At 41.3% G+C, this 16,859-nt stretch overlaps 1 protein-coding gene across 8 annotated transcripts in view; it reads right to left on the reverse strand.

Moving 5' to 3' along the window:
- CDC42BPA (CDC42 binding protein kinase alpha) overlaps window positions 1-16,859 on the reverse strand; it is a 181,808-nt gene that overhangs the window by 5,243 nt on the left and 159,706 nt on the right. For 5 of the 8 annotated variants that reach the window (XM_021537011.3, XM_021537006.3, XM_021537009.3 and 2 more), the window contains 5 exons: window positions 15,770-15,854; window positions 14,196-14,319; window positions 12,761-12,878; window positions 1,715-1,832; window positions 843-1,000 (listed from right to left, as the gene is read on the reverse strand). In XM_021537011.3, coding sequence (XP_021392686.1) covers window positions 843-1,000; window positions 1,715-1,832; window positions 12,761-12,878; window positions 14,196-14,319; window positions 15,770-15,854 — 603 coding nt within the window. Of the gene's footprint in view, window positions 1-842; window positions 1,001-1,714; window positions 1,833-6,534; window positions 6,721-6,977; window positions 8,839-12,760; window positions 12,879-14,195; window positions 14,320-15,769; window positions 15,855-16,859 lie in introns of those variants that run through there. The other 3 variants (XM_031504271.2, XM_021537014.3, XM_021537013.3) reach the window with 3 other exon arrangements.

The raw sequence follows: 16,859 nt of genomic DNA on the forward strand, positions 1-16,859 counted from the left end.
TCCCTCTTGTATGTCAGCCCCAGGATATCAGTTCAAACATCCTATTGAGTTACTTGGATCTTCCAAAGTACAGCAGACTGCAACTCTAAGCCTGAATTTGGGCTGACAGCTGCCTTTCAGCTTCAGCTGGCAGGACATATCCAGTACCATAAGAAGCCTATGTGACCTCTCATTTTCATACTCCTCCGTAAGGAAATGGGTTGGGGAAGTTTTGCAGGCCAGCTTCAGGTTGAAACCTCCCATGTAAAACATTCTTAGCTGGAGGGACTGAGTTTAGCACTAGACAGGATTTCAGTCCTATCATAATGACAGTCCTGACTGTACAGAATAGAAATTATTAAATCCAGTTCCTGCTCTAAATGAAATTATAATTCTTAAATTACCTTGTTAACTTCTGAGTACAAAACACCTCCTGTGAAATAGTTGCCAAGATAGCTTATGAATTTTTCTGAACCCCCAACCTTACCAGAGCTGAGTATCTGGGCAGCAAGTCACCAAAAATTTCAAAATAATAATCTCTTTTGCACATAAAGGCCAAAAGGAGTATCAGCACTTCAAGCTGTGATATGCCACTATCAAGCTGTTACTCTGCTGGGCCTGTATTTGGGGGAGCCTTGCTACCCACACATCTCCAGGTCAGGAATGCAGAGAGCTTTTTCTGCATCTTAAATACCAGGACCAGCGTTGACACTTTGATCAAAGTCTGTTCTAGCTTGAAGTACAGGAAATCCATCTCTCCACTGACATCGACTCCCAGAGTTGTAGCCAACCCCATGACAGAATTGAACTGCCTCACCTTTTTCCACACCCCTAAGGCTTCTCCTCCTCCTGCAGCCACTCACCTCTCTCTCATAGTCCCTTGTGGGTGCATCGCTGCCTTGGTCCAGGCCCCCTGAGGACAGGGACCCGTCTGAGGGCGAGGCCATGGGCTGGCGCTTGGCTCCGTAGCTCCCTCCCGAGAACTCCCTGCGCAAAGCGCTGCCGTTCTGTGCAGACGATCCTGCAACAGGGGAACCAAACTGTGCTACAGACCCCACTCAACACACCAGGAACTTGTTCAACTGTTTCTCTGGCTTATTCTGCTTTTCTGCAGCATGTCCCAAGCTCATGGTTCACAGACTGTGCGGGCTTTTATTTTGGCTGCTGCAGTTCTTGTGGATTGTGCAGATTGTCCCTTGGCCATCTTACACCTGTCAGTGTAAGAACACTTTACCCAGTCACCATGTTCCCGACAAAGGTGGCAGCTGTAGAAACAGCTGTGGTGGCTGCCTAATTCCAGTGGCCTCTTTCAATGCAACGCCACTCTTCCATTCCAGCAGCCAGTTCTCTACTGCTTAATCTTTGCAATAGTGGCAAGAGCTGCACACAATTCAGCAACAAAATTAATAACCATGGAGCTTGCGAACAACTTGGCACTGATTTAAAACACTTGAGCAGGAGCAAAGCAGCCGCAAGGCTAAGAGTGCAATTTGAATTCTAACATCAATTTAAAAAACCTGACAATTACAAATGTAGGACTCTCAAAAGCACTACCTGCTTATTCACGTACTCCTTTGAAAGCAAGACTAAAATGCTCTCCTGGCCCTCGGCAGCAGCACAGTCAGCCATCACTTTGGAAAATCCTCATCCAGCATGGGCAGAAGCAACTGCAGTTAGCCCTTTCCCTGAAACACTTGTGCCCAGCCCCCAAAGCAGAAGAGCTCTGTTTGCTTACGTGCTGCTAACCCGCTGCTCGCGCTCATGGATCGTCCCGGCTCCGTGCGGGATTTGGTGATTGACGGGATGCTGACGGAGCCGCTGAACACCGTCCGGCTCTCCTGGGGCCGAAGGTTCTGAAATGCACACACACACACGACACGTTCACTTATCCACTGCTGGCTCAACCTTGCAATTCTGTGTTTTAAGGCCCCAAAACACATGAAACCCCCAACCTTACCAGAGCTGAGTATCTGGGCAGCAAGTCAGCAAAAATTGCAAAATAATATTCTGCAGTTTAGTGCAGAGACTGGCAGCACACGCAACGCGGCAGTGAAGTGCTGAATTACATGGACATATGCAGGCAACTGAAAGAATACATGGAATAATTCTGGAATTTCCCTCAAAGGATGGCTTGCAAGCCTAATAAAGCTGCTGTAGATATATTCAAGTTACACTGCATAACACCTTCTTTCTGAAGCTTCTACGGATCTCATTACAATTTCTCTTTGATGCCATTGCTTGTGCTGTGATTGTATAAGTTGATACAATATCCAGGTTAATCCCTAATGTTTGCAGAGTTATGAATAGATAGTGAATCAATCTGTATAGCAATTACTTATGGAATTCCAAAGGTGTTAACAGCATCTCTCCAAACCTACCCTAGTTGAGCCAAAGTGAGAAGCAGCTTCCTGTTCCCAGCCTGTACAAAAAGGAGGACCAGAGCACATGCCAGTGTTTTTCTACATATTTTGATTATTGCTCCTGTTTTGAATCTTGAGAGTTACAGTGTGATTTTCTAAATTGATCAGTTACTGGACTGAAGTGGTCCTTTACTGAGGAGATAAACCACAACTTCCCTACTTGATATGGCAGTTCCTCAAACACAAGTTGTCTTTAAAAGAAGGTGAAAAGCACTCACTTTGAAGTGAGTTCTGGGAGATTTTATTTCTGCATCTGTTAACCTAGAATGGACCTTAGGGGAGAAGATTTCTCAGATTATTCAGCCCCTCTCTCTGTGTATGAACTGGCTTTCTAGCCCAGAGGGACTTGCCTATGTGTGTCATTTCAGCTCTGGCTAAATATGAGACATCATCCTGCTCATCAACAGAGTGTGATTTGCACTATTAAGCCAATACCATTAACTGGCATTAGGTTCAGGGAACCTTCATAGATGCACAATGTGAAAGAAATGCAGGTAGCTTGAAGAATTACTTCCTTTAACCTCTACAGCTGCCCCTCTCAGCAATAACTGTTTGTTTCATCCTATTTATGTTTAATTATTTCCCCATCCTCACAGTGAGAAGAAGTAGCCATATATAAAACAATAGCTGCAATTGCAGTGCTTCTTTAAATTAGGGTGTTAATGAAAATTTCAGACCAGAACAAAAATTCTACCCCCACAAGGATATTCTAAGAGAACCTTTGTACCACCCATGTCTCTATCTGTATTTTGAAATAGGTAATTAAATTGAGGTTTTGTAAGAAACAGATTTTATACAGGTCAGACTTCATCAGATATATTTTACCAACCTGCTGCCAAATCCAGTCTTACAATGATCCTTGGAATAATCATTGCTCTGACAGGCCCCTTTGATCTTACAGGCAACCCTTGGCTTTTCATTCTCCCAGGGTGCCAGAAATGGCTGATTTTTAATGTGCAGCAAATAAGAATTAAAATCTCTCATCTGTTTTCAGATCTCTCACAAACACCAGCAAAAGAGAATCAGAGACCTTACCAATGAAAAAGCCCTTTTTACTTCTCCCTTCTTCCACTGCTACACCATGAGGATTTATAACTAAAGGCTTGAAACAGTCTCTTAAATTATTTGTGGGATTATATTGCTGTCTCTTGCTTATCTTCCCCTCTTCTTTTTTCTTTTTTATATGTGAATAACCAACCTACTTTGTAGTACAAAATACTGAGCTCCTGCTTTCCCCCCATGCAATAAAATGAGCTGCAGAGTTTGAGCATCCTAGCTGTACCTAGACCATGGAGGCTCACTCTGCTGACAATACACAAAGCAGCTGACGGGCTGAGGGATGAGTTACTGCTGTGTTTTGAGAAGGAAAGGAAAGCCAAGTGCAGCACTGGCTTTAGCACGTGTGCACTGGGGTTAGTACACTGGGGCTGCAAGGCTGCTATAAACCTATAGAGGTTCCTTTTGTAAAGAGAACAATTATGTTTAATGATAAGGTGATTAACCTCATTCACAGTGACTGAGCAGACAACATACAGGCATCCAGGGGAAGGAGGGAATGGGTGGGTGCACAAAGAAGACTCATTTGTTTTAACAGTGTGCTCTAAAAATTATTATTTTTCGTGATCTCAGTTCGCAATGTCCATGTAATTCCTTGTAGAAAGTCTCTCCACAAAGCAAATCTTTCATTGTTCTTTGTTCTAAAAATAAAATAAGCACATGCCAGGGATGCTGGCATTTTAGACCAAACCTCCTGGAAGTGCTGTGCACATGATGCAGGAAGGGGATTGAAAGGAAAATAAATGGCGGTTATTAGCGGTAGTTACAAAGCAGCACAACGCAGCAGGTTAAAAACACAGAAAACAAAAGGAAACCTGAGCTTGCTTTAGAGAGACAAAAACCCCTCATTTTGAGCAACAATTCAAATCCTGGTAGGAAAATTCATCCCCACTGCTGGACCAAATGGAGGAAGATGAAAGAAGTGGGGGCAGAAGCAGCAGCAGAGAAGCTGCTGCTGAGCAAAGTGAATCACTGGGAAACAGGGTGAGAGGCCCAGGTTAGTTCACTGCATCCCATTCTAGCTGGAGAATGGAGCTCTGGGTGCAATCACTGCCAGTGTTACAGAGCCTCTGCTCCTGCTCCAGCTCCCTGGGCATCTCCAGCACTGGGATGAGGGACAGGGTCTGACTGGACAGGTACAGCACCCACAGGAACTACTCTGCTTCTGTTTCTCTGTCCATCGCACTGCTTGGTCTTGTTTTGGGGTTTTTGCTTTAAAGTACTGGCCTGTTCACCACACTATAAAACTCAGCTTTCAACTCCTCCATGAAATAATATGACAGACTCTAAAAGCCTATTTTAACAAGTCAATTTTCAACTCCCCTATGGATTCCACACTGTCCCGGTTCCAATATCCAAATCCTGCCTGGGACCATGGCACCCTTCTTACACTAAAATCTCCAAACACAAGGGAGGAGGGACAGACATGAAACCAAACTCACAGCCTGGCTTTCCATACAGCTTCCAGCACCTCTACCCTCAAGCCACAAAGCAGTTCCTCACACAAGACTAAACCTCTAGTGCTCTAAGCAGCTAACGGGCAGGATCTCGACACTCCAGGTTGCCCATTTCACTTTTTTCCCCTCCAGTTTATGCTAGAAGGCTGCAACATTAGGATGAAGGATGCTCCTAAAGAAAAATTGTGAGTTATTGTCTGAAGCACCAGGGGTCATCCCTTACTGATCCCAGGGAGACTACTCACATGAGAAAGGGAAGGTAGAGGGAGGGTCACAGTTTGGTGATACATCGCTGCATATTAAACACAGACAATTTTATAGTACAGTTGGATTAAAATAACCCTGTTACAACTAGAACTGAAATACAGCTTCAGTGACCCTATAATGACCCTCTAGGAGATAAACAACTTTCAATTCAACTTAACAGCTTTTTTTTTTTTTTTTCCATTTAATTGCATTTCAACAGAGCATTCCTCTCGTGTATGGATGGCTGTGACATCTGGGACCTCACAGCAGTGACACACAACCATGCATGTAACCAGTCAAAGCTCAGCTGTGCAGATTGGTTTTGGAGCCATAAGGAGATTTGTTTTTCTCCTGCATTTTTAAATTCTGTCTAGTGCTGGATGCAGGTATGTTTCCAAAACCCTCCCAGTGACAGGGCTCCAGCTCAGCAGCCCAGAGGCACTCGAAGCAGCCTGGCAGTGAAGTTTTGCCAAAAACCAAGAGTAATGTTCCCATGACAGCAATGGGCATGGCCTGGACCCACACAAATCCTGAGCAAACAGCATCACACACATCTTCCTAAAGGTTATTCCTGATTTATCTGTCCCAGGCAGAGCTGCAGGTCCCAGCATGGCACACAGCTGTGATGCACTGCAGGCACCTGTGTGCCTACTTCACAGCAAACGCCGGGTAGGCAGACCTGGATGCACAATGCAAGAAAAAAAGGGAAGACCACTTCCATCCTTCCAATACACATTGCAACTGGGAGGATGCCTACAGGACAGCATCCTACCTCAGCCTCTGCCTGAAAGTGCCAGGGTTAAGAGGATCTACATCAGCAAGTTGTCGTCATCTTAAATTTTTATCCTGCTTCTACGTGTTCTAATTTCACTTATTTACTTTAACCTAGAAACTGCTTGAGGCACTAGCTGTGTCTGTCTCCTTCCATCTGTGTACAGTACTGTGCACAAATTCTCACATTCCACATGAATTCATCATAAACAAACAGCTTGAAGTCTTGGTCCAACATAGATCCAGAACCTCTTCCTAATTCAACCTGGTACACAGCACCCTGACTGCTGGAGGATGAACACTGTAGAACAGAGAACTTATAATTCAAAATTCCCACATCCTTCCTGGTGATTAAAAATCTTATTCTCATAGCAAAAGGTTCAGCCTAAACTCTTCTTTTTTTCTAATGCCACAAAGAGTCTGTTTCTTGGCATGTCAGAGCTGTGGGGAGACCCCATCTGGTAGCAAAAAGTAAATTTTCTGTGACAAAAGAAAGTGGAAGGGTGAAGGAACAGCTTACAAGGGGTTTTCTCCCATGTTAATAGCCAGGCAAAAGGAAAACCACACAGTGTTAGTAGAGTGAGCACCTGATCAGCCGTTCATACCCTCAGAGTGACAAAGTCTGGAGTACCGAGGACAGAGCGTGGAGGCGGGGAAAATGCAGGGTTTATGGAATCGTAAGAGAGGAATTTTTCAGCTGAATTAACAGTCATGTGGTAGATGTGCTCAAAGTTGCTCGGAGAGGAGATCAGACGGGAGTGATGATGAGGGAATTGATAAGGGGAACGCTGCTATCAAAGACAACAGAGAGAGAAAGCAATGAAGGATGGTTGTACAGGTTACACCGGCACCAGCAGTTCCACAAGAGCAGTGAAACACGGAGCAGGGACAGCAGACAGGAAACCCTGCTGGCTATCAGCACACAGGGGCTGACACTGCCACCCCCAGTCCTCTGAGCACCTTCCTGACACAGAGTCTGATGGGCCTGCTGCCCTTGCTGTTGGCTAAAACATTAGAAACAAATAAAACTTTTAACTCATTGGGAATAGATTCTAATATTTATTATTTTTTGATATTTCAAAGAGCACCACAGTTGTAAAAGGTGCTTTACAGACAGTTGAGAAGCATCAGTTCCCTGCCTTGAGGAGCTTACAATCTAAAATAGACATAACACAAACAAAGGAAGGTGAACACAGGTGAGGTGGTGTGGGGAGAAGAAAAGATGAGCATACACAGCAGTTAGAGATTGGCAAGAGATTTCCTTCTGTTATTCATGCATTTTAGCGATTCCATTAAAATCATCACCCGTACAACAAACACAGAGTAATTCCAGCAGGAGGGAACAGTGTTTTGACAGGGTGGGGACACAGGCTGTATGGGAAGGTGACGGGGTTAGTGTCAGACCACTGGGACAAGTCTTTCTCTGCTGACAGGTGACTTAGGCCCCTGTCCTGCTCCACCCTGGCTCAATCCCGACAGTGCCGAGGGGAGCTGGTGCTGCCATCCCTGCAGAGGATTAGACCCTTCCTCAGCACACAAGGTGTGAAAGCACTGGGAAATTCAAATGCTTGTAACAGGTCAGCTGAGCAGGATGCTGCCAAAGCCTGATGTGAAGGAGGAGAGGGGAGGAATAACCCTGCAAATTAAACAGGAATGGCTTCTAATTCATCTCTATGGAATGTGCTGACATGAGTGCTCATATAATTTAAAGTCATCTAAATCCAGATTTAATGGAAGATATTTTCAAGGCTCGGTTTCCCTCCCTGTGCCATCTGTACATGCTCAGTCAGCCTGCAGTGGGCTGGTTTCCTTTGGACACCAGCAAACCAGAACACCTTTTCTCTTTTCTAACTTCTTAGTTCCTCTTCCCCTCGTCCAACTGATTTAATCTCCTTAAAACAGATATTTCTGAATTACATTAGAAATGTTAGGACTTAAAATATAAAATATGGTAAAAATATAGCTTACCCCTCCACTAAACCTAAGGCACTACTTTTTGTATGTGGAACGTATTAAAGTCTGGAAGAACATTAAGTCACATCCCAATACATATTATATCAAACATTATTGTTACTGTTCTTTTCATTTCAGCTGGTAAAATCCAACTTTTTTTTTTTTAAAACACATGGTTATTATGAGGCTTTGCCTGTTAACCAAAACATCAATTACCACATTATGGCATATAAGACATAATATACATTAAATTGATCTTAGTAACTTTAGCAGCATCTAAATATCAGTACAAGAAGCCACCATTCCAAAATGGTCCAGGACAGCCGACTTTGCTGACTTCTCTGCAGAGAACTGACAGCAAAGTCAGCTACATTCCTAAAAGCCAATAAGGGAGATATGGCAGTGTCTAAAACCACAAGCTAAAAAGCAGAGGGTAGGCCAGCTGCAGATCATGAAAATATTTAGCCAGCATTCATGAATATGAGAAAGCCACGATATGGCAACATTTTAAAAATGATACTCCATGGAACTTTCTCCATAGACTCCACCTTTAGATGCATGCATGGGGTTCCCATTTTCTTTAAAGAATACCAAATATAGATAAGTATTCATTTACTCTAGAAGTTTCTCAATTGAAACAAGCAAAGCTTCACACATCATCTAGAATGGAAGTAGAATGGCTCATGTATAATGAGGTCAAACTGAAGCATAATGTTCAAATATAATGGCAGTCAAGACCAGCTTTTGTATATAAAAATACTTAGGCATGCAGAATATGAAAGCAAAATCAATCCTGTACATCTGATGTACACAGAGAGGTGGTCTGTGCTGCAGTAAGTGCAGTTCCAGATTTCAGATCTTCACTACAAAGGAGGATCCACGATAAAGTGGCTTCAAGGGACAAGAGGACAGAAGGGAGGCCAGACTGTACGGCCAGGTTAATTGGTGACAGGCTGCTAGGGAAGAAAAACATGTAAACAAATAAGTTTGGGGATACACTAACAGGAATGATTCCAAATTGTACAAAACAAGACAATGACCCAGATCCACAGCAATAAAACACAAATATGTACTGATTACTGCTCTGCTAATATGAAACAACAGCTTCTGGTTTCTGGTGTGTTGCAGCCCACAAACCTGTGTGCCAAAGGCAGACTGAGTGCTCACCATGAAGAAAAGAAGGATGCAAATTTACACTTGCCAGAAACCCCTTAAATCTGATTTTTCTCTGAGCCTTGAGCATGGTTCTGCCCAAACACCACTACTGAAGTCAAGGGTGTCTGATCATGGAGAGAACAATGTGGGACTGGGCCAATAGACTGCGACTTCCCAAAAACACATCAGAGTGTCTGGTGTATACCAAGAAAACTGGAAAACACTGGAAAACAACACACAGAAAAAGCATCTCTCCCCCTCATGTGGCTGCACCAGCAAAGACAAACAAACAGGTAGAAATGCTGTACACAAACTGGCACCTGATTCAACACATCAAATAATGCAAAAGGTGTTAAACACTCCCTTTATTCCAGTTACAACACAAATTAAACTCTCTACAGCTGGTCTTTTAAAAGACATCACTGAAACAGTGGTGGGCAGAGAGCAAGCAGGCTCTGCACCCACCAGGCCAGGTTTAGGGCAGCACAAGAGCAGGTCCCCTGCTGCCCACAGACACAGCCCAGCCACCCATCAAGGGCTATCACTACTAATTCTAATTCTGCTTCTCTCAGTTCTTGGCATTTCCCCCAAAAAAAGGCAGTGGAGCTGAAGAGGTTAGTTTTTTTCTGATTCACATTGCATCTATTAAGTGAATATGTGTATATTAATGAATACATATAAATACATACATATACCTAAAATTGTCATTTGCTTTATAAACTTCACCCATGTGTGCTAGATAAAAGCTGGGCTGAGCTGGCTATTGAGCTTGTGACAATCTCATTCAACACAGAGATTAAAATATCTATTCTCTATTAAAAGCTTTTTATACCTAAGGACCCTTTTGCCCATACAACACTGTACTGACTTCTGTGGAAGCTCAATGCTGGGTGAAACATTTCTATTGGTAGATCCAGCCAAATTTGAAGGTGCTCAAATAAACCAGAAGAAACTGCAAATGAAAAGTCCCACTCCACTCTTTTCTGCATTGCAGTACTCCATAAAAAAAGAAGCTGTACCACCTAAAATAGTTGGAGGAAGAGAATTTGAGAAGACTATTAGCCTTGCACTGCTTGCTACCCCCAGCCTCAGCCCCAAAAATGCATTTCACCATTCACATCTACAAACAAGAACAGGCATTCCCAAAGTAACGTGCTGCAATCTTTCCCGAAGTTTGTCAAAAATAAATACTTACTCTTCTGAACCACACTAATCTATTAAAAAAATACAAAGAAGATGTTCCAGCTGCAAAATCAGGACACAATCTTAGCAGCACAGAAACTCCCCATTTTTCACCTTTTGGGAATAAGGTATGAAACTGGTGAAATAATTCCATGTCCTGGAAAAGGAACCACCATACAGACGAACTGTACACAGGGTTGGATGATTATTCTTTACCTTGTGTACTGATTCTCCAGGAAACACTGTTTCCATGCCCTCTTCTGATTCTGAATTTCTTTCAAATAAAATATTAGACTCTATACATAACCTCAAATGCCCACACAACTCCTTTTCTTCTATTTTTGTGCCTGAGAAACAAAGTTCTTAGTCTGGAATGGATTAAATGGTAACTCAGTCCAGGCAAATACTTTACAGGAAGCTGTTGGAAAAGAAAAAGCTGCCTGGACTGAAGTTGCTCTTGACAGAACATTTATTTCCTAATTTCAAGTTACATTTTCAAATTCACACACTTTCAAGTACCGTGCTTGATGCAGTTCTGCACCAATTAAGTTAAGAATACAAACACAACACAACATTGCAAGGAACCGATGGAAAAATACACAACGAATTTGCTTTGTTTTGCAGTGACATCTCTCAGCATTAAGACTGATACTTACTTGCAAAAAGGAGGTTTTAATAATAACTTTTTAAAAAGAAGCTGCAGCACTGGAACAAGTGCAGGAATCAATTGTATATTGTACACATTTTCGAATTCTTCTCACCACTTTTAAGCATGGAAACTGACTCATTAATTCTTTTCAAAGCATCATACTGATTGGTAATAGCACAGTACTAGTCCTAACTTGAAACAGGACCTGTGAGCAAGTGCAAGTGCAATTAGAATGGGTTCAAAGCTGAAAGCCATTGAGAGATGACATTGTTGAAGAAATGATAAAAAATCCCCTTCTATAGACAGAATCATTCTTTGGTTTACACTTGCCAGATGTAGGGCTTGATTAAGAGTCCTTGCTGCTTTTGAGTGCCATGAACTTTCAATTACTGACGGTGTGACACAGGTGTTATGGTGTGACTTCTGCTCTGCCTACAGAGGTAGTAGATTACTTTCTCTGCTTGAGAAGAGCCACAAATATTTTAAAGAACTCACCAGAAATGGAGAAATGAAGAAAAACTCTGATCTACATCTTGTCCTGAAGCAAATGATCATTCTCTGTCTAACATTAGACACACGCAATCTTGTATCCAGGTAAGGGAAGCATATCTGACAACATCTCTTGGATTTGTCATGTGTTTTCTAGAAACAGCTCCTTCATTATGTGTTAATTTATAAAAAGGATTATAATTTATAAAAATACACACATACTGTACTGATTTTTTCTCATTACAACAAATATATTTGTTATTGAGAGGCTTCTCAGAGTGGTCTAATACGAGCTTTAAAATAAATCAAAGTGCAGACTTTACAGTCAAGTGCAACCATTTGCTTCAAAAGTGAGGTAAAATGAGTATCCAAAGACCAGATATTAGACTCCTAAACTCCTGCAACTGCATGTTGAGCTTTATTTTCCAGTCTTATTTTTATTTCCTTGGCACTTTTCAGCATCAGAAAATCCCAATTTCATCATCTACTTCCTTTCTGCACAAACTCCAAGTAGTAACAATGATCATTTTAGACAGCAGATCTGTGCTAATGCCTGAGCATTATGCTGGAACAAATTTCATCTGCTTTTATCATAACAACTCATCTTTCTTACAGTGCTAATTATCTTCTTCTGAGTCACATCTGTGTCACCGTGGATGTGCTTAGAAAACAATACAGAACACATAAACACGCAAAAGGTGCTCAAGGTAGCTTGAAGCAAGCAGTATGGTACTTCTTTATAAGCAAAGTATCAATTAGTCTTTAGCTCATCACAGATTTCAGTACTTCCAAGTGTACTTCTTACATGAGGTTTTATGGAAATGAACATGTGCTATTACACATTCTCTTTTTCCATTTTTCAACTTAAAAGGTTAGTTTTTATGCAAGAAGTTTTGTTTCACTGAGACTACTTAACTTGGAGAGAACAGGAAAGGTTGGCATGCATGTTTGGCATGGAAAGAAACTTGAGCAGTAAACATTATTGAGTTGCTACAGGAAAATAGGCTGTAAAGAAATAGGCTAAGCTGGTGCTAAAGATGGAAGGAGAAAAAAGGAATTGAACTACAGTTCACTGAGAAAGGAATTTCTCTTTCCATACCCACAAAGCACACAGGCTCAAATCATGTCAATTTTGCCCCTTCATATGGGTCATAAAAATTGTCATCAGTACTGTAACCTGTCTTAAAAATCTAGGGGTATCAGGCACTCCTCCTCCTCTACTCAATGCCTCTCATGCTCCTTGCTTAAATACAGCAGAGCATTTTTAGCTCCATTTCCCTTGTTACACTGTTCCTGATAGGAAATACATCACTGATTATACATTAAAATTGCAATTGTTTTTATCTCACTTATTTGCAGCCTCTGCAGCAGTCAGTCACTCTCACATGGCCTTTTGTACTTACCATTGGGAGATCTTTGAGAATCTGTATGCCATCTCCTGGACCCATATGTGCTATGTGGTTAAAATTAGTTGGGTTAGAAATTAACTTATTTCTCATTTCTGGATCACGTAGCATCTCCCTGGAAGAGAAGATACTTTGTTTAGGTATTTCCTTCGAGGTGAGGATGGGCATTTGTAAAACACAGCTTTGATTATCAGCTATTTTCAAATGGAAGTTAACCAGTCTTTCCCAACCTAAACAATTCTGTGAGTCTATGACTCTATTTAACCATGCTAACAGTGATAAATTCCTGCTGTCAGTACTGGTGTGGAGAAGGTTCCAGCTTGAAGAGAGGGCAAGGGGCCAGGATAAAAGAATGCTGTTTGCAGCTTAACAGTCCCATACCCAGTAGTTACTAACATTCACAGAATGAACTGATAATAAGCTCTGTAAGATGAGTAAAAGCCAAAGTCACTTGTGATATATTACAAAGTGGAGATGAAAATGAAGTATAAAATATGAAAACAGAATTAAAATAATACTGCAGTACCTTTCTCAGTCTGTGGTCAGAATTAAAAGCTCTTCAAAATGGCAAGGATGCATCTCAGAGCAAATAAAATTTTAAAGAGACTAAATGTCAATCAACTCAGAAAAGGCAAGAACAAGAAATGGAATTTTATCTCCACGGCATACAGTTGTTACTTTCTTTAGAGCCAAAAAGAAAGACAAACTGGGAGCCAACCAATGGTACAAAATGCTGGAAATTACAAAAATGAAATCCTCAGTTATTGGAGTGTGGCTTAGCACAGTAGCAGGTCACTTCTAGTAAGTGACAGCAAATGGTCAATAACATCCTCTCCGAACACTGCCAGTAGCACAGACCTGTTTTTGTTGCCATTTAGGAAAGTATTTGTAACCTGCTAAACACTCCCATTAGAAATACACCCTGAAGTCCTATGTCCCCTGAAGAGGCGAGTTTTGTGAGCTTTATAGAAACTCTATGTAGTTAAATCTGTAAGTCAAAGAAACAGATGTCCTGGAATACTACAGAGAGGAAAATCTTCAGAAAGAAAAGTAGAACCAGAGTCTGAGAATAATTAATCCAAATTCATAGTTAGCAAAGTAATCTCCTTTTGCAAAGTGTTTATTGGAGAACTTTATATATACACAGTGTATGTGCACACCTAGGCACCTGCATACATTATGTGGAGGCATGCATTCCAAATTACAGCTGTTTCACACAATTCATCTGAACTAATTGTGCATCCAGCGCATATCCACGTCCAAACCGGTATTGACATAAGTTAAACACTGAGGATTAACAGGGTAGAGAAGAGACAGGAACCCCTGAATGGCCATTCCAGAAAGCCACACATGAAGCACGGCCCTGGCATCAGTCAGTGTCCTTCAGGGCCTACAGGCATGGACAGAGGACAAGTACAGGTGGAATACCGACCTCCTCTGCTGCATCCTCTCCTCCTCGGGCACACGGAAGGAGTAGCGCCGCTTGTTGTTGATGTTCCGCACCATCTGCTTCCGGCTGTTGTCTGACGTCTCAGGCACCACCAGCTCATCCCCCTCTGAAACCAGCACAAAGATGGGGATGCAGTGGAGCAGCTCCTTAGCTATTCATGGAATTAGTTTCAACACTCTACCTCTGTTCTGCTAGTGCAGGACACCACCTCTTTCCCATCAAACTTGAACAAACGTTATTTGGATTATGGGTTTCCTTGGCCGCTATCTACTACTCTGTTATGTAGTAACAGACTCAAACCTTCTTCACACGTGAGCTGCCACACCTGTGTTCTCAAAACACCACTGATGCATTCTTTGAAATAAACATTTTGTGGGCAGGAAGGGAATCTGAGTCTTGCCTCAAAATTCCCACTGAAAATCACTAGAACAGTCTTGTTCTGCCAACTGTCTAGAAATGGAATGCAAGATTCTCTTTTATTCATTCCCTGCTCCAAAGAGAACACTGTTTTAGAAGTGTTTGAACATGGATGTATTTTCATGCAACTGTGGGAAAAGGGAAGATTTTTTTCCATGTGTGAACATCTGGCCAAGGGATCTTCATTAAAGACATGAAAACAGTGATCATCACATGACTTTGAATTAACATTGCAACTGCTCGGTCTTGTTTTCTATATATGGAGACTAAAGTGACATGTAATAAGCTCACTGCTCACTGACAAAACAGTGTGGAACTTGAATATCTTCTTTCCTTAAGATCAACTCTAATGTTCAGTCTTTATTAAGACTTGAGAATTCTCTATACATTCTTCCAGCATATTTCTCCTCTCTACCACTGCCATTCCTTTCATGCTAATTTGCTGGCAATTTAAATAAGCCCTGAAAGAGTGCCAGCAGCAGTACATTTTTCTAGAGTGTTTATTCCCACTGTTTTCAGAAAGTTGTTAACAATAATTTATAGGTTTTGGTTGTTGAAACAGAGCATGTCCCCTCTCCACCTAAGAGGCTAAATGAAAGTTTAAGGAAATTCTTCAGGAGTATGCTTATGAAATGGGCTCTAAAAAGTTAAAAAAAAAGTCAGAAAGATTTGTAAGAAAAATAGATTTTTGAAGCTAAAATTGTGGCACACAGTCATAGCTGGCCCTAATAATAAGATATAAATACATAGTATTACTTTAAAATGCTTAGGAAACATTTAGGTTAACATATTAGGTTAAATATAATATTAATCTAGTGCTGACAAAATGACTATTTAAGTCTTCAATTGTGCAGGCTTTTTTAGGCAGTGCTCTGGCAATTGATCCCACACTTGGAGGGAGTGTCCAGTCACTCTAGTTTCTAGTTTCAGTCTTCACTGAATATTCGTAAGGGGAAAAAAAAGTTCAGAGAAGAGACAGCATTACAAGAACTGTGGAACCCGTAAGCTTTGGCTTTTTCCCAAGTTAACAAGCACACAGACATTTAAGAGATTCCTTTATGCAATGCACAGATGCAGATAAAGAAAAACACTTTCTAAACAAAAATATGCATGATGAAAATTTCCTTCTCTTTACTTACCTGCCATTTTGTTTTTGAAATATATTAATCTGACTGTCTCCAGGCCTAAAAGGTTTAGTGATCCTTCTGTATTCAAGGGTCGTACCTGAAACAAGGAAAAACAGTCCTTGTAACACTCTCAAGAGTAACAATTCGAAGTCATTAAAGCCACAAAGAAGAGTTCAGAAGAATTTTAAACTCTTTTTTTTGAGAATAAGTACAGAGGGGGGTGCCTAAAATTCCACTTCAAGACACAGGCTTCACACCATTTCTCCCAGCATTTAAATGAATAGTTGTTTTAGAAGTCCACTTCATATATCAACTCAATTTTTTCTATTAGATGTAAAAAACAATAAGCTGAGCTTTTACTTTGTCTTAGTACCATGTCACAATAATGCTCTGTAGCTTGATAAGAGCACACACAGACTTCTAAAACATACTGGTATTTGTGATTTCCAACATAAAAATGAAAGAAGCATTCCACACTCTGTAAACTCTGTTAGAAACAGACTCTTCATAATAAATGGCCATTTTTGAGACTCCTAAGTGTAGTAATTTTGTTTGCTGAAAGTAGCTTCATCCATTAAAAGGGAAATCTTGAGCCAAATATTATTCAAAGTACTAAATCACATCTACTGTGTAGGGAAAGAAAATGCTCCAACTGCTTAATAACTCGAAGTTTGGACACCAGAAAGAACTTCCCCATAAAAGTCCAGATTGGTCTCTCTTCAAGATAGCTATTAGCTGAGCACCTTGATCTTTGTATTATGTATCCTCAAAGCACTGCCAGAATATCCTGGTCTGCATCTGGCACATGGGAAATTGATATGCAGAGACTGAATGACCAGCAACAAGACCACAGGGGCAATGTCCTGCAGCTCTGTGTCATTGGAATGCCAGAAAAGGAATTGTGTTGACCCTGATACAAAGCTGGAGTCAGTCTAAACCACAGGGAAAAAAATTGACTTTTCTCTTTTCTTTCTAAATACAGCTGAGCAAACACCTTTTAAATACCCAAAGAAGTGTCAGTTTTCAGAAACCTCTTCCTTTTGATAAGAGATCCAAACTGACATCATCCTGTTTTTGGTGTTCCTACTGGTTGAAACAAAAT

Source organism: Lonchura striata, chromosome 3, assembly GCF_046129695.1.
Source record: "Lonchura striata isolate bLonStr1 chromosome 3, bLonStr1.mat, whole genome shotgun sequence".
Taxonomy (NCBI): Eukaryota; Metazoa; Chordata; class Aves; order Passeriformes; family Estrildidae; genus Lonchura; species Lonchura striata.